Source organism: Doryrhamphus excisus, linkage group LG7, assembly GCF_037039965.1.
Source record: "Doryrhamphus excisus strain RoL-2023G ecotype Guam linkage group LG7, RoL_Dexc_Guam_v1.1, whole genome shotgun sequence".
Lineage (NCBI taxonomy): Eukaryota > Metazoa > Chordata > Actinopteri > Syngnathiformes > Syngnathidae > Doryrhamphus > Doryrhamphus excisus.
In genome coordinates, this window is record NC_136363.1 from 17,475,313 (window position 1) to 17,500,519 (window position 25,207).

Consider the following 25,207-nt stretch of genomic DNA (forward strand, 5'->3'; position numbering starts at 1 on the left):
TCATTTCCAAAGAGCACCGAGTGCACACATATGCACACAAATTACACATGTACAAACCTTGACATGCACACAGGCATACGGCGCGTTGGGAAGAACACCCAGAACTCGGTCAGGTGCAAACATCTATGACTCGTTTTGTTGGGCGTGTGTGAGATCAGTCTGTATTGTTCAGTAAATTAGCTTACAACACATGGTATTGGTTAGTTAGTTACAAATGCAACACATGCATGCTAAGGTAGGCTGGATACTGGAAATGCTGCTAATGTTAGTTACAAATGTAACACGTGCATGCTGAGGTAGACTGGATACTGGAAATGCTGCTAATGTTAGTTACAAATGTAACACGCACATGCCGAGGTAGGCTGGCTGCTGGAAATGCTGCTAATGTTAGTTACAAATGTAACACGTGCATGCTAAGGTAGGCTGGACACTGGATAAATGCTGCTAATGCTAGTTACAAATGTAACACATGCATGCTAGACACTGGAAATGCTGCTAATGTTAGTTACAAATGTAACACGCGCATGCTAAGGTAGGCTGGATACTGGAAATGCTGCTGATGTTAGTTACAAATGTAACACGCGCATGATAAGGTAGACTGGATACTGGAAATGCTGCTAATGTTAGTTACAAATGTAACACGCACATGCCGAGGTAGGCTGGCTGCTGGAAATGCTGCTAATGTTAGTTACAAATGTAACACGTGCATGCTAAGGTAGGCTGGACACTGGAAAAATGCTGCTAATGCTAGTTACAAATGTAAAACATGCATGCTAGACACTGGAAATGCTGCTAATGTTAGTTATAAATGTAACACGCGCATGCTAAGGTAGGCTGGATACTGGAAAGGCTGCTGATGTTAGTTACAAATGTAACACGCGCATGATAAGGTAGACTGGATACTGGAAATGCTGCTAATGTTAGTTACAAATGTAACACGCACATGCCGAGGTAGGCTGGCTGCTGGAAATGCTGCTAATGTTAGTTACAAATGTAACACGTGCATGCTAAGGTAGGCTGGACACTGGAAAAATGCTGCTAATGCTAGTTACAAATGTAACACATGCATCCTAAGGTAGGCTGGCTACTGGAAATGCTGCTAATGTCAGTTACAAATGTAACACGCGCATGCTAAGGTAGGCTGGACACTGGAAATGCTGCTAATGTTAGTTACAAAAGTAACACGCGCATGCTAAGGTAGGCTGGATACTGGAAATGCTGCTAATGTTAGTTACAAATGTAACACATGCATGCTAAGGTAGACTGGATACTGGAAATGCTGCTAATGTTAGTTACAAATGTAACACGCACATGCCGAGGTAGGCTGGCTGCTGGAAATGCTGCTGATGCTAGTTACAAATGTAACACATGCATCCTAAGGTAGGCTGGCTACTGGAAATGCTGCTAATGTCAGTTACAAATGTAACACGCGCATGCTAAGGTAGGCTGGATACTGAAAATGCTGCTGATGTTAGTTACAAATGTAACACGCGCATGCTAAGGTTGGCTGGACACTGGAAAAATGCTGCTAATGTTAGTTACAAATGTAACACATGCATGCTCAGGTAGGCTGGATACCGGAAATGCTGCTAATGTTAGTTACAAATGTAACACGTGCATGCTAAGCAAGCACACGTGCATGCTAAGGTAGGCTGGCTACTGGGAATGTCATTAAATGGGGTTAACAAAAGCTACATCAGCAGGTCGCCTACAGCCACAGATGCATATCTGCCAACGTTTATGCATTTTGACCCTTAAATACACATAAGTGTCACGTACACCTCCAAAAAAACATCCTCAAGCTGTGAGTACCATTGTTCCCATAATAGATGCGATGTGATGATAATATTGGGATGTTATGATTTGCCAGCATTAACTCAAAACTGCATTGAGTCCAAAGCAATAAGAATTGTATTTGTTGCATTTGTGTGGTGCCGCCTACAGTTGTTTGTTTACATTTTTAACTCTGTCCACCAGCATCAGGAGTAAGTCACGGAGCATCAAGACCCTCAAGCAGCCTTTGGTGTCATTGAAAGTGCCTGAAGGCCAAGTGCATGCTGGAAGATAATAAGGAGAAGAAGCGCTGGAAGATCAAAATTAGCAGAGCAGCAAAGCTCGGGGGCGTCACCCCCCCCCCCACCCCCATTCTTCTTCTCATGTGGTGCCGCATAAAGGCGGCGAAGCTCAGGTAGCTGCACTTTTTAATGACGCCATTTGCCTAATGCCTTCTCCGGCTTGTCAATCTATCTCACATTATCACCCTCGTCTCTGCCTTGTCTTGCCGCATCGCCCTCACCCCTTGACTCCGGCACGCCGCGAGAACCTCGCCTTGCATGTGATGTCGCCGCAGTGGCCCATTAGGAGCTTCTTGCAGACTAATTGGTGAGCTGTTAAAGACCACAATAACAACAAAAAAGGGAGGAGAGCAGGACAGAGATGGGCTGATGTTAGGTGAGGTCCAAACCTGATATTGATACTGGATTATCTAATCTAATTTAAAACAATTCTCATATATTATTTAAAAAGAGAATATCCAGTGTGTATTATTATGTATACTCCAAACAGTACACTCTCTTTGTGTTATAATGTTCACCTGGGGGTTAACTCAGGAAGCAGCCATTCTGTGCAAGGTTATGGATGCTGACCAATACGCAGAACTATGACAGCCTTTCATCAATACATAGCATGCACAAACATAGAAGATTTCCAGCACACTCACCAGTGCAGGCCTTTTTTATGACATGACTGGGTGACATGAAGTCCGCTGGATGAATCGTTTTATCGCCCCAAGGCGGGAGAGGGGGAAGGATTGTGGCCGTAAATAGGATTGAAGTTTAAAATGGAATAACGTGGCCTGGAAAAAGAGAGAGCGGGGGGCAAAGCCAGAGGTAACATAGAGGTGACGAGTTCGCCTAGAGAACGGCTCAATTCCAAGTGTCGGGTATCCAATTCCATTGTTTAGCTTACCCCTCCCCCCCCAAAAAAGGACTTCTACATGACTTGTGTGATTTTCATACCTTTTTGGACTCCATAAATTAGCCCTATAGCAGAGGTGTCCAAAGTGCGGCTATGAGCGGTCTATTGTTGTTTTTTCTTTATTGGCCCTTGGCATATTCTAAAACTATAATTTAACAACAAAACTAAAAAAAATATCAATAATTTTACAAGAATAAAGTCTAAATATTAAGAGAAAAGGTTGTAATATTATAAGCATAACATATCATTAAAGTTGTAATATGAAAAAAAATTATTAAATAAGATACAAATTAAATAAGTTGTAATCTTTTCAAAATCGGGTTATGGAAAAAGTTATAATCATATTATTTTAAAATCCAAATATTATGGGAATAGTTATCAGGTAGATGCTTTACAAGATGTTGGAAAAACATTTTAAAAACCACAATTAACAATTAAAAAAAACTGCTGTAATTTTACAGGAATAAAGTCAAAATATTAAAAGAAAAAAGTTGTAATTTGGGGGAAAATTAGGTTTGGCAAAAAGCTATAATGTGGCAAGAATGACAGCAAAATACTATGGGAATAAAATAATAATTATGAGGGAAAAAATTAAGAAGAAAGTTGAAAAAATGGAAATTAAAAAGCAGCAGAAATAAAAAAAAAAGCTGTAGTTTTACAGGAATAAAGTCAAAATATCGAGAGAAAAAAAAGTTGTAATTTTGGGGAAAATTTGCAAAAAGCTGTCATAAACAAGAATGACAACGAAATATTATGGGAATAAAATTATAATTATGAGGAAAAAATAAGAAGAAAGTTGGAAAAAATGGAAATAAAAAAACAGCAGAAATTTTAAAAAAGCTGTAGTTTTACAGGAATAAAGTCAAAATATCAAGAGGAAAAAAAAGTTGTAATTTTGGGGAAAATTTGGCAAAAAGCTGTAATAAACAAGAATGACAACAGAATATTATGGGAATAAAATCATAATTATGAGAAAACATTTTTAAGAATAAAGTTGAAATGACTGGAAATAAAAGAAACAGCAGAAAAAAAGCTGTAGTTTTAGTTGTAGGAATAAAGTCAAAATATTAAGCTGGGAAAGTCGCATATTAACAAGTTAAAAAAAATCTAATTTTATGAGAATAAAAAAAGTGGACGTATTAGGTCAGGGAAAAAGTTTCTATTTTATGGGAATAAACTTCAAATATGGGAAATTTACAAAGATTATTTATTTATTTAAAAAATGAAAATGAAAAACAACAAGAGCACAGTTCGTCATACCATCCTACAGTATGAAAGTGGAGGTCACCCACTATATTTTATCCATTTGTGGCCTTTGATTGAAGAAGTTTGCCCCCCCCCCCCCCCCCATCCCATAGTCTTTCTTAGTGTACATTATACTTTAAGGTCCTGCAATGGAGCCCTAGAGTAGACACATATTCCTGATCAAACAGACAATAGAAGATATAATGTAATGATGTTTTGAAAGAAGAAGGCAAGGTTTGTCCTGTGGAACTGATGAGTGGACAACCTGGTGTGAGAGGATGGTTCCCAGTAGGCCAACATTAAGAAACGAGCGTTGCCTTCGTTCCGAGTCATTAGACCGCCTTAAAGCTGATGACACAGGCATTGGGAAGATTAATATCTTCTCAATTGGTATCCAACTGGAAGGCCGTTCACGATTGAGTGTCACCTATGAATTCATTACATAAAGGGCGTTTTCGGGGGCAAGGGCTTTTTTTTTTTTTGTGCAACGTTGTTTTTCCTCTGCTAGGCAGTTAATAGTGATGGCTCCTTAAATTATCATAGTAAGCAGAAGTAACAATAGTGGTGGCGATGGAGGTAAGTCTATTTAGCTTTAATAGCATCGAGAAAGCATGTGTTGGCAATTGCAGTTCAATTGGGAAGTCATGTTGTAGGTCATTCCCGCAAATGACATTTTGCCCCCCCCCCCCCCCCACATTGTGCTCACGATGTTAGCATACATATTATACAATTATTCTCAAAGTTTAGTTTTCAATGACTTACAGGCAGACAACCATTCACACTCACATTCATACCTATGGACAATTTGGAGTCGCTAATTAACCTAGCATGTTTTTGGAATGTGGGAGGAAACATTCCTTAACATTCATTAAACTTTCAGACCGTTTTAGTGTAGTAAATACATCTGCATCTTATACTTTTGATGATGTGTGTCTTTATTTGAGGAGCCCACAGAGGGGCTAACGTCATTGCAGCACCCCACTGAATGCGTTGCTCAGATGCAATACAGTATGGGAAAACTTTTAAGGAGTTGTGTTTTTTTTTAATATTCATATTGGTCCATGTTTGTATATTTGAGTGTAAGTTGCTGTATGATGACTTTAGTGACTGTTATATTGTTATATACAATATTTGTATACACTATACCAGGGGTGGGCAAACTACGGCCCGGGGGCCACATGCGGCCCACCAAGTGTTTGAATCCGGCCCGCCAGTTGCTTTTTCAGTATTTCAACTTTTAACATACAAACTGGCAACATGTCTTATTTAGTCATTTTTTTTTTAAATGTAAAATTTAGTGACATAGTTTGATGTTTAAAGTGCTCCTGAAAAAAGCCACATGAGAACATACAGCTACAATTAGACAAATCATTCAAGGAAAATGTGTGTGTTAAATACATGTTCTGGCCCCCTGGACAATTTTGTTAACTCAATGCGGCCCACGAGTCAAAATATTTGCCCACCCCTGCACTATACTGTTATATACAATCACAGGGCACATATAGACAAACAACCATTCACACTCACATTCATACCTTTGGACAATTAACCTATATTTTTGGAATTTGGGAGGAAACCGGAGTACCCGGAAAAAAACTCAATCGGCACCAAATTTTGCACGCACCTTTATTGGACTGTCAAGCACACGCCTGTAAAGTTTGAGGAAAGTTGATTGAACAACATGGCTGCCATCAAAATGTCTTTGTAAGGATACAGGCCAAACCTAGCCTCTATCTGCCTGAATGAATGAATGAATGAATGAATGAATGAATGAATGAATGGTACCTTTTGGGTGTTAAGTTGCTGTGTGATGAGGTTAAGTGATGAGCTCTGTTTATGATGTCATCATCGGTTAACTCTGCAGTTCTTTACTAACTTACACAGTTACGCCTCAAGTCTCTGCTGTTCTTATCGATCACGGCTGTAGAATAACCCACAATGGAGACAAAGGAAGTTGGAAAAGCCAGCACTTTGATAAAGAAGCTAAGAAACGCCACTGAATTCAGGTAAGAATTCCTACCATAACATGAAAATGTCTGGGCCAGATTGATTCATTTTCTACCGCTTATTCTCACGAGGGTCGCGGGGGTGCTGGAGCCTATCCCAGCTGTCTTCGGGCGAGAGGCGGGGTACACCCTGGACTGGTCGCCAACCAATCACAGGGCACATATAGACAAACAAGCATTCACACTCACATTGATTTGCATTATTTCTTATGGGAAAAATGTATTGGTTAGAGAGTAATGCATCATACGTACACCCCCATTAAAAACCAGCTTAGGACAGTAAGCCCACAATCCCATCTAGTATTGAGTATCTGAATTGGTGCAGTCCGGTGGATAATTTTTCTAATAAATCCCCCCCACAAAAAAGAATCTTTTTCTGCCTTATCATCTGCATGCTGACAATTAGGTTGTCGTTAGGGGACAGTGTTAATTAACACTTTGCTCTAAGGAAGGGGTCTCAAACTCAATTTACTTGGGGGCCACTTGAGCTAGGGTCTGGGCGATACTGGGCCGCATCAGGTTTTCCAAAAAAAAAAACCCAAAAAAAACACATTTATTAAAAACAGAAAAATTAACAAATCAAGAATAAAGAAAATCAATTAATCAGTAATAAATAAATAAATATAATAATAAAATGGCAAATAATTAAAGCTTAAGAAACCACATATAGTTGGTGGGTAGACAAATTATTTTTTTCAGATTAAAATGAACAAAGCATTATTAGAGCCCTGTATGACAAAACACGAGTATAGTCACATTTATACTCTTTTTATTTACAACATATTGTGCAACTGCAGGGTCTTGAGACACATGCTAACTCGCAAACTAGAGAGCTAGCGACCTAAACGGTAGCCTTCAAGTTATTTCCTTTAAACTTAAATAGCCAAAAACTTACCACTTCCACACGGATTGGGAGGATAACTATTAACAGTTATTTAACCTTTAACATGAACATTAATCAAACGTAATCATTTTTTCTGGGTACATGATACCATACAGCATCCATATAAAATTACCACTTCCACACGGATAGGGAGGATAACTATTAACAGTTATTTAACCTTTAACATGAACATTAATCAAACGTAATCATTTTTTCTGGGTACATGATACCATACAGCATCCATATAAAACTTACCACTTCCACACGGATAGGGAGGATAACTATTAACAGTTATTTAACCTTTAACATGAACATTAATCAAACGTAATAATTTTTTCTGGGTACATGATACCATACAGCATCCATATAAAACTTACCACTTCCACGCGGATAGGGAGGATAACTATTAACAGTTATTTAACCTTTAACATGAATATTAATCAAATGTAATCATTTTTTCTGGGTGCATGATACCATACAGCATCCATATAAAACTTACCACTTCCACACGGATAGGGAGGATAACTATTAACAGTTATTTAACCTTTAACATGAACATTAATCAAACGTAATATTTTTTTCTGGGTACATGATACCATACAGCATCCATATAAAACTTGCGCGGGCCGCACTAACATTAAAGGGGGCAGGGGTAGGGGCAGGGGTCTCAAACACTAGTTTGTAAAAATAAAAAAAAATCTGCATATGGTTAACAATATTAGAGCCCTCTAGACATGAAATAACACCCCTATAGTCATCTTTACGCTTGTATTACCCAATAGAGTAGCCGTAGTAATAGTAAATAAGCCATTTAAGACATGAACAAGAGTCGTAAATGTGTTTTGGTGCTAGGGGAGCTAAGTGGGGGAGGCGGGGTTCAGGACAGGAAGTGGGGTCTGGGGTTCAGAGTTGAGTTTTAGCGTAGGTTCCGACCAAGTTTGTTGTGTCTGTTGTGAGATAATTTAGATCATGCTCAATTTTGGTAAATAAAATACGTAAAACATTTGGCCCGCGGGCCGCGTGTTTGAGACCCCTGCTCTAAGGCAATGCATGGAATTTATCATGCAGCACAGCGCACAGGTATGATGGAGTGACGGCCATAGTGTAATCGGCATGGCATCTGTCCTGCACAAAAAGCGCTAAAAATGTCGACATTTTTGTTTGGCAACCAGTTGCGTTCCAGGAAGACGTGTCTCCATCTTGAAAGGAAGCCGGGCGAGCAGTGAAGTCTGGAATTGCTCTGTCGGATGTCGCACACTTGCACTGCAAACACTCCAGCTCATACACAACCCCCCCCTGTATATGTATGCGGCACAGGGGCCTTGTCTCCGATAACGGGGCGAGCGTGGATCCGCAGCGTGCTGAGAGCAAACGATTTGAGGCATATGTCAAGTCCTTACCGATTCAAAACAAAGCGCTGTCAAGAACACTCTGCCTTGGCCGGGGCGGCGGGGGCCGCTTCCATACGCTGAGCACGCGGCGGGCGATTTCATCCTCCCAAGTTCCTCCCAAGACCGAACCCATCATCGTCCTTTCACTTCTTTGTTGTTCTTTGCCCCCGCAGACTTCCACAGCAGTCGGGCGTGCGTTGCTCCCATCCGAGCGGCCGCCACACATTTGCCTGCGAGGCTCGAGAGGGGGCCTCGACACCCGGGAGACCGAGTCCGTTCACATTACAGCCATTGTGGGAGAAGCTGTGTGGTGGGCCAGACGTGGAGACGAAGAGGAGGGGGAACAGAATGAAAAATAAAGTGTTTTTGTGGAAAGATAACACAGTTAGAGGTAAGATTCAGAAGAACTACAGTTGGATTTTTTTTTTACAGTATTGGCACTTTTACCACAGTTAAAAATACTAGCTTTGGTTAGCTTTCCAAAAAGTACCCAAAATAAAATATTACAACTGGAAAATGTTCATGAAAATGGGAAATTAGAAAGAATGCCTCACAGCAACCTTGGCAGAGGTCAACCTCGACCTACTGCTGGCGATGCTAACCAGGCACTGAATGGCAGACCCATTCTGTTCATAATTTGTTTTTCTGTTCAAAAATTTCATCGTGGGGGGGGGTCCAGTTTCAACGATTCGCAGATGTGTGCATCTTCTTGGATAAGACTCAGCACCTCCGAATCTGAGGTTGTGGTTCTTAGTCGAAAAAGGATGGATTGCACCTTCCAGGTTGAGAGCGAGGTCTTACCCTGGTGGAGGAGTCGAAGTATGTCTGGGTCGTGTTCAAGTTTGGAGTGCGAGATATATTGGTAATCGGTAATGTAGTCGTCGTACCACACCATCGTGGTGAAGACAGAACCAAGCCAGAAGGTAAAGTTCTTAATTTACCGGTCAATCTATGGTAATGGTAATGGTTTTATTTCATTTGAACATGCATCAGATTACAATTGAATGCATCACATAATCAGTTCACAGTTCCACATGTCCAAAAGGAGTAGGAAGAAGCAAAGCTTATTAAATCCTACCCCTCCATCTGGTACTTTTACAATCAGTAACTGTTACATTTGTCCACTTCCTGCTTTCCTAATATAGTTTAAGGTTTTTTTATTATTATTTTTTTTTTGTCCTGTACCGAAGTACAAGGTGATATGACCATACAAAAGGAGTAGGAAGAAGCAAAGCTTATTAAATCCTACCCCTCCATCTGGTACTTTTACAATCAGTAACTGTTACATTTGTCCACTTCCTGCTTTCCTAATATAGTTTAAGGTTTTTTTATTTTTTTTTTTTGTCCTGTACCGAAATACAAGGTGATATGACCATACAAAAGGAGTAGGAAGAAGCAAAGCTTATTAAATCCTACCCCTCCATCTGGTACTTTTACAATCAGTAACTGTTACATTTGTTCACTTCCTGCTTTCCTAATATAGTTTAAGGTTTTTTTAATTTTTTTTTTACATTTTTTGTCCTGTACCGAAGTACGAGGTGATATGACCATACAAAAGGAGTAGGAAGAAGCAAAGCTTATTAAATCCCACCCCTCCTTCTGGCACTTTTGCAATCAGAAACTGTTACATTTGTCCACTTCCTGCTTTCCTAATATAGTTTAGGGTTTTTTAATTTTTTATTTTTTGTCCTCTACCAAAGTACGAGGTGATATTACCTTACAAAAGGAGTAGGGAGAAACAAAACTTATTAAATCCTACCCCTCCATCTGGTACTTTTACAATCACTAACTTACATTTGTTCACTTCCTGCTTTCCTAAGATAGTTTTAATTAGTTTAGTTTTAGTTATGTTTTTTTTTGTCACGTACCAAGGTACGAGGTGATATCACCAAGTTTTTTTTTTACTACTTTTTTTTTATTTTTGAATTTTTTTGTCCTGTACCGAAGTACGAGGTGATATGACCTTACAAAGGGGGTAGGAAGAAGCAAAGCTTATTAAATCCTACCCCTCCATCTGGTACTTTTACAATCACTAACTTACATTTGTTCACTTCCTGCTTTCCTAAGATAGTTTTAATTAGTTTAGTTTTAGTTCCGTTTTTTTTTCTTTTGTTTTTTTTTTTTTTTTGTCATGTACCAAAGTACGAGGTGATATGACTGGAACCATGCATTGTCCTGGTCTAGTTTGGATGTTGGTTGTTTGGTTCGATGGTTACGCAGGTGATGCACTTATCCAGTACACAAATCACCACAAGTGTCTCAAGCGAATCATGAAGAAATGCAGCCCTCGTTCATTGTCACTCATCATAATGACAGTAACAGCCCTTTAATGACAGGAATTCAATAATATCTAACTACAGTGACTAATAGTGTTTGATTCAATTAGAAACAGTGCGAAAAGTAGAATGGGGGGGTGAGGGAGAGAGGGGGTTGGGGCGTCATTCTGAACATGCACTGCCATGTCGGATGAGTCTCCCCATTATACCGAGCCGCAAAGTGTTTCCAGCGTGCTCCATGTGAGAAGCTAAAATTGTGAGAATAGTTGACTTTTTTTTATCCTTCTTGCTCCCGGCCAATGTTAGACTGCAGACTTTGTATGGATGGAGCTTGTTAACCTCCATCACTATAAATCAAAATAACCAAAAATGGATTTTCTCCATCGGAAACCAAAGATTTCACTTTAGATTTTTTTTATTATTACTTAACACATCCATCTGTGTGCTGAAAAAAATGGTATCACTGTAAAAAAAACAATGTAGAACTTGATGTTCTGTAGTGCTTGTTAAACATTCATTCATTCATTTTCTACCGCTTGTCCTCACGAGGGTCGCAGTCCATGCTGGAGCCTATCCCAGCTGTCTTCGGGCGAGAGGCGGGGTTACACCCTGGACTGGTGGCCAGCCAATCACAGGGCACATATAGACAAACAACCATTCACACTCACATTCATACCTATGGACAATTTGGAGTCACCAATTAACCTAGCATGTTTTTGGAATGTGGGAGGAAACTGGAGTACCCGAAGAAAACCCACGCATGCACAGGGAGAACATGCAAACTCCCCACAAAGATGGCCGAGGATGGAATTGAACCCGGGTCACTCGACCACAAAAAATCTAATTCGTTCATTCATTCATTTTCTACCACTTTTCCTCACAAGGGTCACGGGGGTGCTGGAGCCTATCCCAGCTGTCTTTGGGCGAGAGGCGGGGTACACCCTGGACTGGTCTCCAGCCAATCACAGGGCACATATAGACAAACAACCATTCACACTCACATTCATACCTATGGACAATTTGGAGTCGTCAATTAACTTAGCATGTTTTTGGAATGTGGGAGTACCCGGAGAAAACCCATGCAAACTCCACACAGAGATGGCCGAGGGTGGAATTGAACTGGGGTCTCCTACCTGTGAGGTCTGCACGCTAACCACTTGTCCACCATGCAGCCCGCTTGGTAAGCATATTAAGAAAAATCCAACCATTTATCTTTCCACAAACATGATATTTTTCCTTAAACCAATTTTTTACTTCTCCAAGCTAAATGCATCAATGCTTAACTGACCACAAGTCCACACGGCGCTAATGTTGTGCAAAAGTGATGTGATGGATGACGAGGAAGACGTGCAAGCAGGGTTGCAACATCGTGGCGGCGCTAATGCACGACCTAAGTCTTGTTGGCGAGCGAGTCGACCCACTAACGACTCTTTGCCAAGCAAATGATGATAAACACGAGCTCTCCCTTGGCCAGCGTGCATTACCTAATGATATTCAATGGCAGTTGGTGAAGAAAAAGACAACAAATATATTACGGCGATGCATCTTAAATGGGCATCCCTAAGGAAAGCCATCTGAATTGTAAATTCTTGTGACAAGACGTCATTTTTCACCAATTCCAAACAACTATGTAGTTAATGTGTAACGTTTTTTTTTTTTTTTTTTTGCATCTTTATGGACATTTACTGTGGTTTATGTGTTTATCTAATGGGAAATGTGGAAGTGATGATTAATATACAAAGAACATACTAACTCCTTATTTCTAAAATCACAAATACTTTGCTGATATAGTTCATCTTCAAACAGCTAAAGTAATGCATAAGGCTAAAAATAACCAATTAGCTAAAAATGTCATCCAATACTTCTCGAGGAGAAATATGATCTCAGGGAAGAAGTACATTTGAAACACTTATATGCTAGGACTACGTTAAAAAGCCATAGCATTTCAGTATGTGGAATCAAACTATGGAATGGATTGAGTAAGGACCTCAAACAATGCACAACGATGAGCCAATTCAAGAAACAATACAAGCAGTTGATGTTTGCTAAATACAAGGATGAAGAGTCTTGAACCAGTCATGATGTGCTATATATATCACTATATTGACACTTACTATGGTACCCATTATGTCATTGGATGGTCATATCACCTTGTACTTCGATACATGACAAAAAATTAAATTAAATTAAATGAAAAATAAAACTTAAACTACGTATATTAGGAAAACAGGAAGTTACTATGGTACCCATTATGTCATTGTATGGTCATATGACCTCGTACTTCGGTACGGGACAAAATAAAAAAAAAAACTTAAACTGTATTATGGAAAGCAGGAAGTGAACAAATGTAACAGTTACTGATTGTAAAAGTACCAGATTTAAATTAAATTAAATTAAATTAAAACAAAAAAAACCTTGTCATATCACCTCGTACTTCGGTATGCGACGAAAAATTTTAAAAAAGCAAAAAAAAACGTAACTAAAACTAAACTAATTAAAACTATCTTAGGAAAGCAGGAAGTGAACAAATGCAAGTTAGTGATTGTAAAAGTACCAGATGGAGGGGTAGGATTTAATATGTTTTGCTTCTTCCTACTCCTTTTGTATGGTAATATCACCTCGTACTTCGGTACAGAACAAAAAATTAAAAAAAAAATAAAAAACCTTAAACTATATTGGAAAGCAGGAAGTGAACAAATGTAACAGTTACTGATTGTAAAAGTACCAGATGGAGGGGTAGGATTTATTAAGCTTTGCTTCTTCCTACTCCTTTTGGACATGTGGAACTGTGAACTGATTATGTGATGCATTCAATTGTAATCTGATGCATGTTCAAATGAAATAAAACCATTACCAATATACAATCCAATTCCCCAAAGTGCATCTTCTGTCCTGCAAACACACCTATAAAGTGCTGATCTCTCCCTTTACAACGTACAGTAAAAAAAAAAAATTAACATGCATGCGCTTTGTTTTTTTTTATGATCCAAAAACTTCAAGGCGTGTGCAACTGAGGGGGCTTGCTGCCAGCGTGTCACCAGGGTGGACTTATGCTGTCACACACACACACACACACACACACACACACACACACACAGAGTGATGTTCAGGCCTAATGTCCTTTTTGCTTCTGTCTGCAGGCTACATGACAGACAAAGAGCTGCGGAGTGAAGAACAGCTTTGAATCGTTCTGTCATGGAGATCTTTTATATACAGTAGCTCGCAGGGATTCTGTTGAGACAAGTCCTCCACTCTACTGCAGATATGAGACATGTTGGAATATAAATCCTGACTGGGACATTTTTCATGCACACAAAACACAAACCGATAAGTCACCTTACGCGAATAAAAACCATACCGAACACGGGGGAGCTACCTCGTCAGATGGGCGCAATTTGTGACTCAATAAATGTACCCTTAAACGGTGGCCTACACTCAGAATGCGTTCCAACCTTAACCAGGAAGTAGCAATTCTCCATTGACCAATTAATGTGTACAAATAAAGAAGAATAAAATAATAAAAATAGGCACTATACCTCATTTAAACCCCTAAAATTAACCTTAAATTTTTCACATAAAGATTGTGAACCATGGGCAAAATTCCCCAAAAAGTTCAGTTCCCCTTTAAGTGTCAACCCGAAACGCAACAGTACCCCCCCCTAACATGAGCATAACCCTAACCAAACTATTATCATAAGTAAATCCTAAACTGTAAAGCCTAACCCAAGACCCCGAACCGGGCAGTGTACCATGTGTCCTAACATCAACCCTAAACCCTAATCCTGGATCCCAACACCTACCTTACATCCTACCCTTCAACCTAACATTGAAACACATTTACTTTACGTGGCCTCCACCCTAAATGCTACATTGCATTTCAACAGTAACCAGGAAGTAGCTGTTCTACTGAGTGTATTTGAGAACACCTCTTCTCAAATAGACACACCTCACATCAAAGAAATGCTTGTTCAGCTACACTGAATCCTAAAGCTAACATTAGCTGTTAATTCTTACCCAAGGCCGTAAATCCTATGCCTAATATTAACTTTTAATCCTAGATCCTAGCATGTAAATAAAAACCTTGCCTATTTAACCTAACTCTGACTCGGCAACCTCCACTCCTAAATCGATTTCAATAAGTCTGTCGGTTCCACGTTGCAGTCAAGCTGTAACCAGGAAGTAGCAATTCTCCACTGACCGATAAATGTGTACAAATGAAGACCTCTTCTCAAATAGATGCCTTACCTCAAATAAATGCTTGTTACGCTCCTCCACCCTTACCCTATGAAGTAAAACTTAGGTCCATCCTTTAACCATGGACTCAAACACCAAATACTATCCCTTACCTTGCCCAATTACTCTAACCCTGACTTAACAACCTTAATGTGGCCCCTGCTCAGCTAAACACATCTCAATAAATCTGTCAGTATTATTCGTTGGCAAACCATGTGTTCAAATAAAAACCTTGTCTCGAATTGATGCCTTACCTCCAATAAATGCATGTTAAGCTCCTCCACCCTTACCATACGCAGTAAAACTTAGGTCCATCCATTAAACATGGACTCAAACACTAACACCTAATACTATCCCTTACCCTAACCTTGCCCAATTATTCTAATCCTGACTCAACAACCTTAAAGTGTGGCCCCTGCTCAGCTAAACACATCTCAATAAATCTGTCAGTATTATCCATTGACCAACCATGTGTTCAAATAAAGACCTCGTCTCGAATAGATGCCTTACCTCAAATAAATGAATGTTACGCTCCTCCACCCTTACGCTACGCAGGGACCTCGTCTCGAACCTCCACTCCTAAATCGATCTCAATAAGTCTGCCGGTTCCACGTTGCAATCCCGCTGTAACCAGGAAGTAGCAATTCTCCACTGACCAACCATGTGTTCAAATAAAGACCTCGTCTCGAATAGATGTCTTACTTCCAATAAATGCATGTAAGCTCCTCCACCCTGACCCTACGCAGTAAAACTTAGGTCCATCCATTAACCATGGACTCAAATACTAACACCTAATCCTATCCCTAACCTTGCCCAATTAGTCTAACCCTGACTTAACAACCTTAAAGTGTGGCCCCTGCTCAGCTAAACACATCTCAATAAATCTCAGTATTATCCATTGACCAACCATGTGTTCAAATAAAAACCTTGTCTCGAATTGATGCCTTACCTCCAATAAATGCATGTTAAGCTCCTCCACCCTTATCATATGCAGTAAAACCTAGGTCCATCCATTAACCATGGACTCAAATACTAACACCTAATACTATCCCTTACCCTAACCTTGCCCAATTATTGTAATCCTGACTCAACAACCTTAAAGTTTGGCCCCTGCTCAGCTAAACACATCTCAATAAATCCGTCAGTATTATCCATTGACCAACCATGTGTTCAATTAAAGACCTCTTCTCAAATAGATGCCTTACCTCAAACAAATGAATGTTACGCTCCTCCACTCTTACGCTACGCAGTAAAACCTAGGTCCATCCATTAACCATGGACTCAAATACTAACGCCTAATCTTATCCCTTACCCTAACCTTGCCAATTATTCTAATCCTGACTCAACAACTTTAAAGTGTGGTCCCTGGTCAGCTAAACACATCTCAAAAATTCTGTCAGTATTATCCATTGACTAACTAAGACCTTGTGTCGAATAGATGCCTTACCGCAAACAAATGCATTTTAAGCTCCTCCACCCTTACCCTACGCAGTAAAACCTAGGTCCATCCATTAACCACGGACTCAAACACTAACACCTAACTGACTCAACAACCTTAAAGTGTGGCCCCTGCTCAGCTAAACACATCTCAATAAATCTGTCAGTATTATCCATTGACTAACCATGTGTTCAAATAAAGACCTCTTCTCAAATAGATGCCTTACTTCCATTAAATCCATGTTCATCCATTAACCATCAACCCTGACCCTGATCTTAGATCCTAAGACCCAAACCAATACCCCATTTGTGGTCTATTTCTTCAGTCAGAGTTACAAATTTCAGAAATAATAACCCAGAAATAATAACATTCACTGCTCTCAAGAGGTTCGGACATATACATACTCCAGTGAAAAATGCCCACGGTCAAAGTAGTAAACACGCTGGATAAACAAAGGGTTAATGAAATTGAGGCCTTGCCCCACTTTGATAGCCACTTTTTATGCAAACATTTGGTCCCTGTAACATCCCAAGTGGATATCATGTGGTTGCAGCCGTCTTTCCGTAAGTTTTCCTGCGCTTGTTTGCTTCTGTGTTTCCTTGTTTGCACAGAATCAAACCCGTGTGGCCCGTGGGTCTCCTTCCCACCATCTGTCTGTCGAGGCGTCTTCATGCCCTGCTCATTTGTCCGCTCAGTAGGCTCAGGTCCATCTTCCATTGCTGCTGAGCCCTTCTTATCAGACCCATGCGGAGAGGCCTAATTAGTCGGTGGACCCGCTGCAAGTGCCCACCGGGTCCTGGATCAGCCTTGACATATGCCAGAGCTGAGGTTAAGAGGTGGTCTGTTTGGCGCCCTCCAGCAAATCAAAGTGAGTGTGGAGCAGGATTGACGTGTGAGGATTGCAATGTTTTTTTAATGAAAGTCGGTATTGTCCAAAGAGTTGTGGTTGTCATTCAACATCTCCTTGCTCCACAACTGTTACTTCTGGGTTTAGCATACTGTGGTGCAATTAGAAAATGATATTGGACATAACATATTCATATGTTGTATCGCCCGGGAGCATCACTATGTGTCAAATTCTGAATTTTTTTTTATTCTAAACCTGTCTCAATTTTGCAGATTTTACCTATTTTGGAAATATCCAGGCATTCAATATCAATATTAGCGTCAAAACTAGCAAACTGATATGAACTCGTTTTCTCGTGCCAGAATGCACAAAAAAGGGAAATACATATTTGTTCATGTTTTACATAAAGATTTTGAACCATGGGCAAAATTCCCTAAAAAATTCAGTTCCCCTTTAAGTGTCAACCTGAAACGCAACAGTACCCCCCCTAACATGAGATCCAAAACATGAGCATAACCCTAACCAACCTATTATCATAAGTAAACCTGTCTCAACTTTGCAGATTTTACCTATTTTGGAAATATCCAGTCATTCAATATCATCAATATTAGCGTCAAAATTGGTATTTCCCTTGAAACCTGTTGCTAGCAAACTGATTTGAACTCGTTTTCTCGCGCCAGAATGCACAAAAAATGGAAATAAATATCTGTTCATGTTTTACATAGATTGTGAACCATGGGCAAAATTCCCCAAAAAGTTCAGTTCTCCTTTAAATGTCAACCTGAAACGCAACAGTACCCCCCTAACATGAGATCCCAAACATGAGCATAACCCTAACCAACCTATTATCATAAGTAAACCTGTCTCAACTTTGCAGATTTTACCTATTTTGGAAATATACATTCAATATCATCAATATTAGCATCAAAATTGGTATTTCCCTTGAAACCCGTCGCTAGCAAACTGATTTGAACTCGTTTTCTCGCACCAGAATGCAGAAAAATGGAAAAAAATATCTGTTCATGTTTTACTTAAAGATTTTGAACCATGGGCAAATTCAGTTCCCCTTTAAGTGTCAACCCGAAACGCAACAGTACCCCCCCCCCAACCCATAAGTAAATCCTAAAAAAACTGTAGACCCTAACCCAAGACCCTGAACCGGGCTTATTCAGTTAGCCTGTCCCCAGCCTGTGGGCTTTCCTGAGAATAAAAAAAAAATCAAATTTCACAAGACCTTTACTGCATCTCTGTGAAAAGTCCTACCATAGTATGCAGCAATTACTCTACTCACCGGTTTTAGAATGCTATAAAACTGTTTTGTTAACATAATTCTATTAACCCGGGAGCATCACTATATGTCAAATTCTGAAAATGTTTTTTTGATTCTAAACCTGTGTCAATTTTGCAGATTTTACCTATTTTGAAAATATCCAGTCATTCAATATCATCAATATTAGCATCAAAATAGTTATTTCCCTTGAAACCCTTTGCTAGCAAACTGATTTGAACTCGTTTTTTCATGCCAGAATGCACAAAAAATGGAAATAAATATCTGTTCATGTTTTACATAAAGATTTTGAACCATGGGCAAAATTCCCTAAAAAATTCAGTTCCCCTTTAAGTGTCAACCCGAAACGCAACAGTACCCCCCCAAACATGAGAATAACCCTTATCAAACTATTATTATTAATAAATCCTAAACTGTAGACCCTAACCTAAGACCCTGAACCGGGCTTATTCAGTTAGCTTTCCTGAGAAGCAAAAAAGTGTCAACCAGAAACGCAACAGTACCCCCCCTAACATGAGATCCCAAACATGAGCATAACCCTAACCAAACTATTATCATAAGTAAATCCTAAACTGTCGACCCTAACCCAAGACCCTGAACCAAGCTTTCCTCTGCTCACTGGTTTTAGAATGCTATAAAACTGTTCTATTAATGTAATTCTATTAACCTAACATTGATTATTAACCCTTAATGGTAATCAAACAGAAATGAATTAGCGTTTTTATATATACAGTAGAAATAAAACCCTGAATTTCATTTTAAATAAAAATAACTATATAATGTAAACATAGCTGCAGATATAAAAAAGAAAATATGGTGATGATAGAGCTTGAAAGAATATAGACCTCGCTCAACAATTAGGCCACTTGAGCGAAGTGTTATGTGGAAAGGGGTTTCGGGGTCACGCTGTGTGCCTCGACTGTATTCGTGTGTCGTTGGCAAAGAAGTGGGGGTTATTCTCCTCCTCCCATCAGGTCACATTAAAGCCTCTCAAGGAGATGACCTATACATCCAAACAACCAATCACATTTCTCCATTATGTCTACTGTAAGAAGGGAAAACAAATCATTTCCTTATGATTGTTGACACAAAGCCACGGGATAATCGTTAGCTTTTAACGGCGGTACTTTGTTTTGACAAGATTTTGACAGGCCGTGTCAGTGGACTTGAATGGAAAAATTATTAAAGGGATAAACCTAAAAATGTCATCCAATACTTCTCTACAAGAGAGGAGAAATATGATCTCAGGGAAGAAGTACATTTGAAACACTTATATGCTAGGACTACGTTAAAAAGCCATAGCATATCAGTATGTGGAATCAAACTATGGAATGGATTGAGTAAGACCCTCAAACAATGCACAACGATGAGCCAATTCAAGAAACAATACAAGCAGTTGATGTTTGCTAAATACAAGGATGAAGAGTCTTGAACCAGTCATGATGTGCTATACATATCACTATATTGACACTTACTATGGTACACATTATGTCATTGGATGGTCATATCACCTCGTACTTCGATATGTGACAAAAATATAAAATAAAATAAAAGTAAATAAAATAAAAATTAATAAAAAAAAAACATATTAGGAAAGCAGGAAGTTACTATGGTACCCATTATGTCATTGGATGGTCATATCACCTCGTACTTCGATATGTGACAAAAATATAAAATAAAATAAAAGTAAATAAAATAAAAATTAATAAAAAAAAACATATTAGGAAAGCAGGAAGTTACTATGGTACCCATTATGTCATTGTATGGTCATATCACCTCGTACTTTGATATGTGACAAAACAATCAAATTAAATAAAAGTAAATAAAATAAAAATTAATTAAAAAAAACATATTAGAAAAGCAGAACGTTACTATGGTACCCATTATGTCATTGTATGGTCATATCACCTCGTACTTCGATATGTGACAAAAACTAAAATTAAATAAAACTAAATAAAATAAAAATTAATAAAAAAAACATATTAGGAAAGCAGAAAGTTACTATGCTACCCATTATGTCATTGTATGGTCATATCACCCCGTACTTTGGTACGTGACAAAAAAAATAAAAGTAAATAAAATTAAAATAAAAAAAACATATTAGGAAAGCAGGAAGTTACTATGGTACCCATTATGTCATTGTATGGTCATATCACCTCGTACTTTGGTACGGGACAAAAAAAAACTTAAACTGTATTATGGAAAGCAGGAAGTGAACAAATGTAACAGTTACTGATTGTGTATGTATATATATATATATATATATATATATACACAATATAATATATTTGTATTAACCTGGTTTGTGGTTTATGTTTTCAGGAACTAATCAGGGACTTACAGGGATTAATCAATGCGTCGAAAAACTATTTTTTAGATTAATCGATGACAGAAATAATCGTTTAACCCAGCCCTAGTTATGAGATACTGCATGATAATATAATACTACTAATAATGATACTAATAATACTAATAATATAAATGATACTAGTAATAATGGAAAGCAGGAAGTGAACAAATGAAACAGTTACTGATTGTAAAAGTACCAGATGTAGGGGTAGGATTTAATAAGCTTTGCTTCTTCCTACTCCTTTTGGACATGTGGAACTGTGAACTGATTATGTGATGCATTCAATTGTAATCTGAAGCATGTTCAAATGAAATAAAACCATTACCATTACCATAAAACTCTTAAGAGAATAATTGTATGGTGCATAAACAGGCATGCACATTAAATAAAATACGTCACCATCTGTCATCTGTCATCATTTGTAAAACACTGTATTAATTTTTTGGCGTAATTACAGCTAGTGTTGGTCGACCAAAACCTATACCTTGGTTTAGGTATAGTATAACTCAAGAAAAATCAATGTGTAATGTATTGTAAATATGTATGATGACTGTATAATATCCCCAATCCGACACTGTGTATTATGCTGCACACCAAGCAGCCCTTGTTTCCTTAGGCAAAGTCTTCCTCCCTGGGTAGACATGTCTAAGTGGCTAACTGTGTGTGTATTTGTCGTACACTCAGGCTCAGGTAAACACTCGTCCTCCTTCATCTCAGTCACAGGCCCAGGGTGAAACACTGAAACGCTAAATGAAAGCTCTGCGCCACCGTTTGTGTGGCTTAAGGTGTGTTTGTTCATGCAACAAGGTCATCCAATTAGCCGTCTCTCTCTCTTTCACCTCGGCGGCCCGTGGGCAGGTGATGATGAGACACCGGCTCTTCCTCCAATTCCAGCGATTTGAAAGGAGTGATGCTAACAACGTACAAGTGATTCCCACATTGTGGCGACAAGAGGTACGCGGTGTCATGCTGTAGGGTAAGAAGTGGGGAGTTTTCCGATTGTGGGGGGGGGGGTGTATTTTTGGATGGCAGGTTGGATCAACCTTGACTATTCATCCTCGGGATCGAGTATGCTATGGAGTTTGAATCTGGGAATATATTACTAACTTTACCGCAGTCTGTTGACTGACATGGGGTGGTTCTGGCGGTCTTAAATTGAATCAACAGCGCCACCTGCTGTCATGGAATATGAATTACAGGCCATTTCTCAGAAATGTGTGAATTCCAAAGCATCTGTGTATGGAAAATTAGTGCCAAAAATTACATTGCAGTTTTTCATAGTTTTGAAGGTTGTTTTGTTTTTGTACTTGTTTTTGCTATTTTTTGTGGTCGAGTGGTTAGCGCGCAGACCTCACAGCTAGGACCCTCCGGGTTCAATTCCACCAATTCCAGTTTGCATGGGTTTTCTTCGGGTACTCCGGTTTCCTCCCACATTCCAAAAACATGCTAGGTTAATTGGCGACTCCAAATTGTCCATAGGTATGAATGTGAGTGTGAATGGTTGTTTGTCTATATGTGCCCTGTGATTGTATATAACAGTATAGTGTATAAAAATATTGTATATAACAATATAACAGTCACTAAATTCATCATACACCCACTTCACACTCAAATATACAAACATGTACCAATAAGAATATACTTTTTGAAAAAAACAACTCCTCAAAAGTTTTCCCATACTGTATTGCATCTAAGCAATGCACTCATTGGGGTGCTGCAATGACGTTAGCCCCTCTGTGGGCTCCTCAAATAAAAACACACATCATCAAAAGTATAAGATGCAGATGTATTTACTACACTAAAACGGTCTGAAAGTTTAATGAATGTTAAGGAATGTTTCCTCCCACATTCCAAAAACATGCTAGGTTAATTAGCGACTCCAAATTGTCCATAGGTATGAATGTGAGTGTGAATGGTTGTTTGTCTATATGTGCCCTGTGATTGGCGACCAGTTCAGGGTGTATCCCGCCTCTCGCCTGAAGACAGCTGGGATAGGCTCCAGCACCCCCGCGACCCTCGTGAGGATAAGCAGTAGAAAATGAATGAATTATATTTTGTCATTGAAAATAAATTTAAAAAATGGTGGTCAAACCTGGGGGTGCAACATTGAACCCCATGTGTGCTGGCGACCTCGGCCTTCCCGCTCTCCGACAGCCCAATGACAAACTTTTAATCTTAACACTAGGCCCATAACCCCACCCTAACCTTAAACGTCACTCTAAACCTTATCCTTGGATCCTAGCACCAAAACCTTGGCTCGAAACCTCAGATTGGAGGCCTTGGTCCCAATAGTGATACCGATAACCGCTAGCTAAAACTTGTCTGTGCCTAGTATCTTTAACGATATCTTTAACCATTACTTCTATGATTAAATCACAGATCGCTTTAACCTTCAGTCATCTTTTTTTTGCACTTTTGTAATGCTGTGGCGCTAGGAACAAGCACCGGGCACTTTGTGTAGTAATGATACTAGCTTTTCAGTTAGCTCGTATGGTACGGTTTGATGTGTTGAAGCTTGATGTTACACAGAAAATAATTTTTTTAAATCATGTCATAATTCCGCATATCGGCCCAGTAATTATCGATCTGATAATTCCCACTAACGGGCTTAGATTGACGTGAGAGATGTCAGTTTTAGCCTACTGATAATGTGTTGTTGCAATAATAATTCTATAATTATCGTACACCTCTAATTATTGTCGCTGCTCATTCTTTTACCACAACTGTGCAAAAGTGCAGGGAAGTTCGATCCCTCAAATGCCAGGAGATAAAAAGAGCGGCGCTTTAAAGACACATGGTAGATTTTACCTTCGTACGCCATCCCCTTAGAAGCTAGAAGGACATGCAGGCACCATGCTGCTGAGGTGGGGATTGATTTGAAGGCAACATCTTTTCCCTTTCAAGCGCTCTCTCCAAACACATGAATGCAAACACACATGCCCTTCAAGAAAACGACGTTCGTGCGTATGTGCAGGTGACTCAGGAGCGAGTCAAAGCAGCGACTTTAAATGAAAGCGAAAGACCGCTGGCGTTGCTGCTGTACCGTGTGCCGCGCTTTCGAACAGAGGCCACTCTCTTGACTAATTGGGCTAATTTGGCAGCGAGAGAAGCGAAGGAGTCTCAGAGGACCGAGTGGCTCCTCGCTCTTTTCATCATCGTCCCTCTCGCTCGCCTCATCTGAACTCTCTCGCCACCGCCGCGTCTCACTTTCTCTTAATCTGGCTTTGATAGCCACACCTCTCATGTTGCATTCAAGGGAGAGATAAGATGTGTGAAGTTACCTGGCGCCCGGCCCCACGCTCCATTGCCGTGTCGTTGATGCGCTGTACACAACATTAGGTACACCCGGGTGTTGCTTACATGTTCTTCTCGCATATACAGTAATAGAAATACTTAGTGTGATGTCATTTTGTCGTTTATTGTGGTTCATTGGTTCTGGAGCCACCCGTGATAAATGAATTTCTGCAAAGTAAGATTCCTTATTCATAAATGGAATGTTTTAGAGCATAGAAAATGTGTTTACCACCTTTTAAATACTGATTTTAACATTATTTGAGCCCTCTAATCAATATTACGCTCATATTACCCAATATAGTACACATAATAACAGAATATAAAACATTCATTCATTTTCTAACGCTTATCCTCATGAAGGTCACAGGGGGTGCTGGAGCCTATCCCATCTGTCTTCGGGCGAGAGGCGGGGTACACCCTGGACTGGCGGTTGATTTGCTGTGGCAAAAACTAGATAAAAAAATAAATAAAAAAAATTTTGTAAATTTGTAAAAATAAATTTGTAAAAAATTTGTGGGCCGCACGGCGGTCGAGTGGTTAGCACGCAGACCTCACAGTTAGGACATCCGGGTTCAATTGCCGCCATATTGTTATGAAGAGTGATAAAATGAGTTACAAAACTCCCTTTTTTATCATGAAAATGAATTTGATCTCGGCTGCACGGCGGTCAAGTGGTTAGCACGCAAACCTCACAGCTAGGAGACCCGGGTTTAATTTAATTAGTTGGTGTGAGAAGACAGGGTTGGATGGAGGCGGTTGATTTGCTGTGGCAAAAACTAGATTAAAAAAAATTTTAAATTAAATTTAAAAAATTTGTGGGTGTCATGGCGGTCGAGTGGTTAGCACGCAGACCTCACAGCTAGGACACCCGGGTTCAATTGCCGCCATATTGTTATGAAGAGTGATAAAATGAACGGGAATTAGTTACAAACTCCCTTTTTTGTCATGAAAATGAATTTGATCTCGGCTGCACGGCGGTC

General features: G+C 39.4%; 1 protein-coding gene across 1 annotated transcript; it reads left to right on the forward strand.

Moving 5' to 3' along the window:
- The first annotated feature begins 1,947 nt into the window (after positions 1-1,947).
- Positions 1,948-15,179, forward strand: LOC144899485 (uncharacterized). The gene is made up of 4 exons (XM_078791766.1): positions 1,948-2,382; positions 6,149-6,227; positions 8,675-8,892; positions 13,918-15,179. The coding sequence occupies exons 2-4, from the start codon at positions 6,160-6,162 to the stop codon at positions 13,959-13,961; spliced, it is 330 nt and encodes a 109-aa protein (XP_078647892.1). The 5' UTR covers positions 1,948-2,382; positions 6,149-6,159; the 3' UTR covers positions 13,962-15,179.
- Positions 15,180-25,207: the final 10,028 nt, after the last annotated feature.

What these genes read in the sequence shown, in the direction of transcription:
- LOC144899485 (XM_078791766.1), top strand. Translation starts at nt 6,160, where the DNA reads ATGGAGACAAAGGAAGTTGGAAAAGCCAGCACTTTGATAAAGAAGCTA. An exon ending in AGAAACGCCACTGAATTCAG is followed by an intron (nt 6,228 to 8,674) that starts GTAAGAATTCCT and finishes TTGCCCCCGCAG; the next exon opens with ACTTCCACAGCAGTCGGGCG. An exon ending in GAAAGATAACACAGTTAGAG is followed by an intron (nt 8,893 to 13,917) that starts GTAAGATTCAGA and finishes TTCTGTCTGCAG; the next exon opens with GCTACATGACAGACAAAGAG.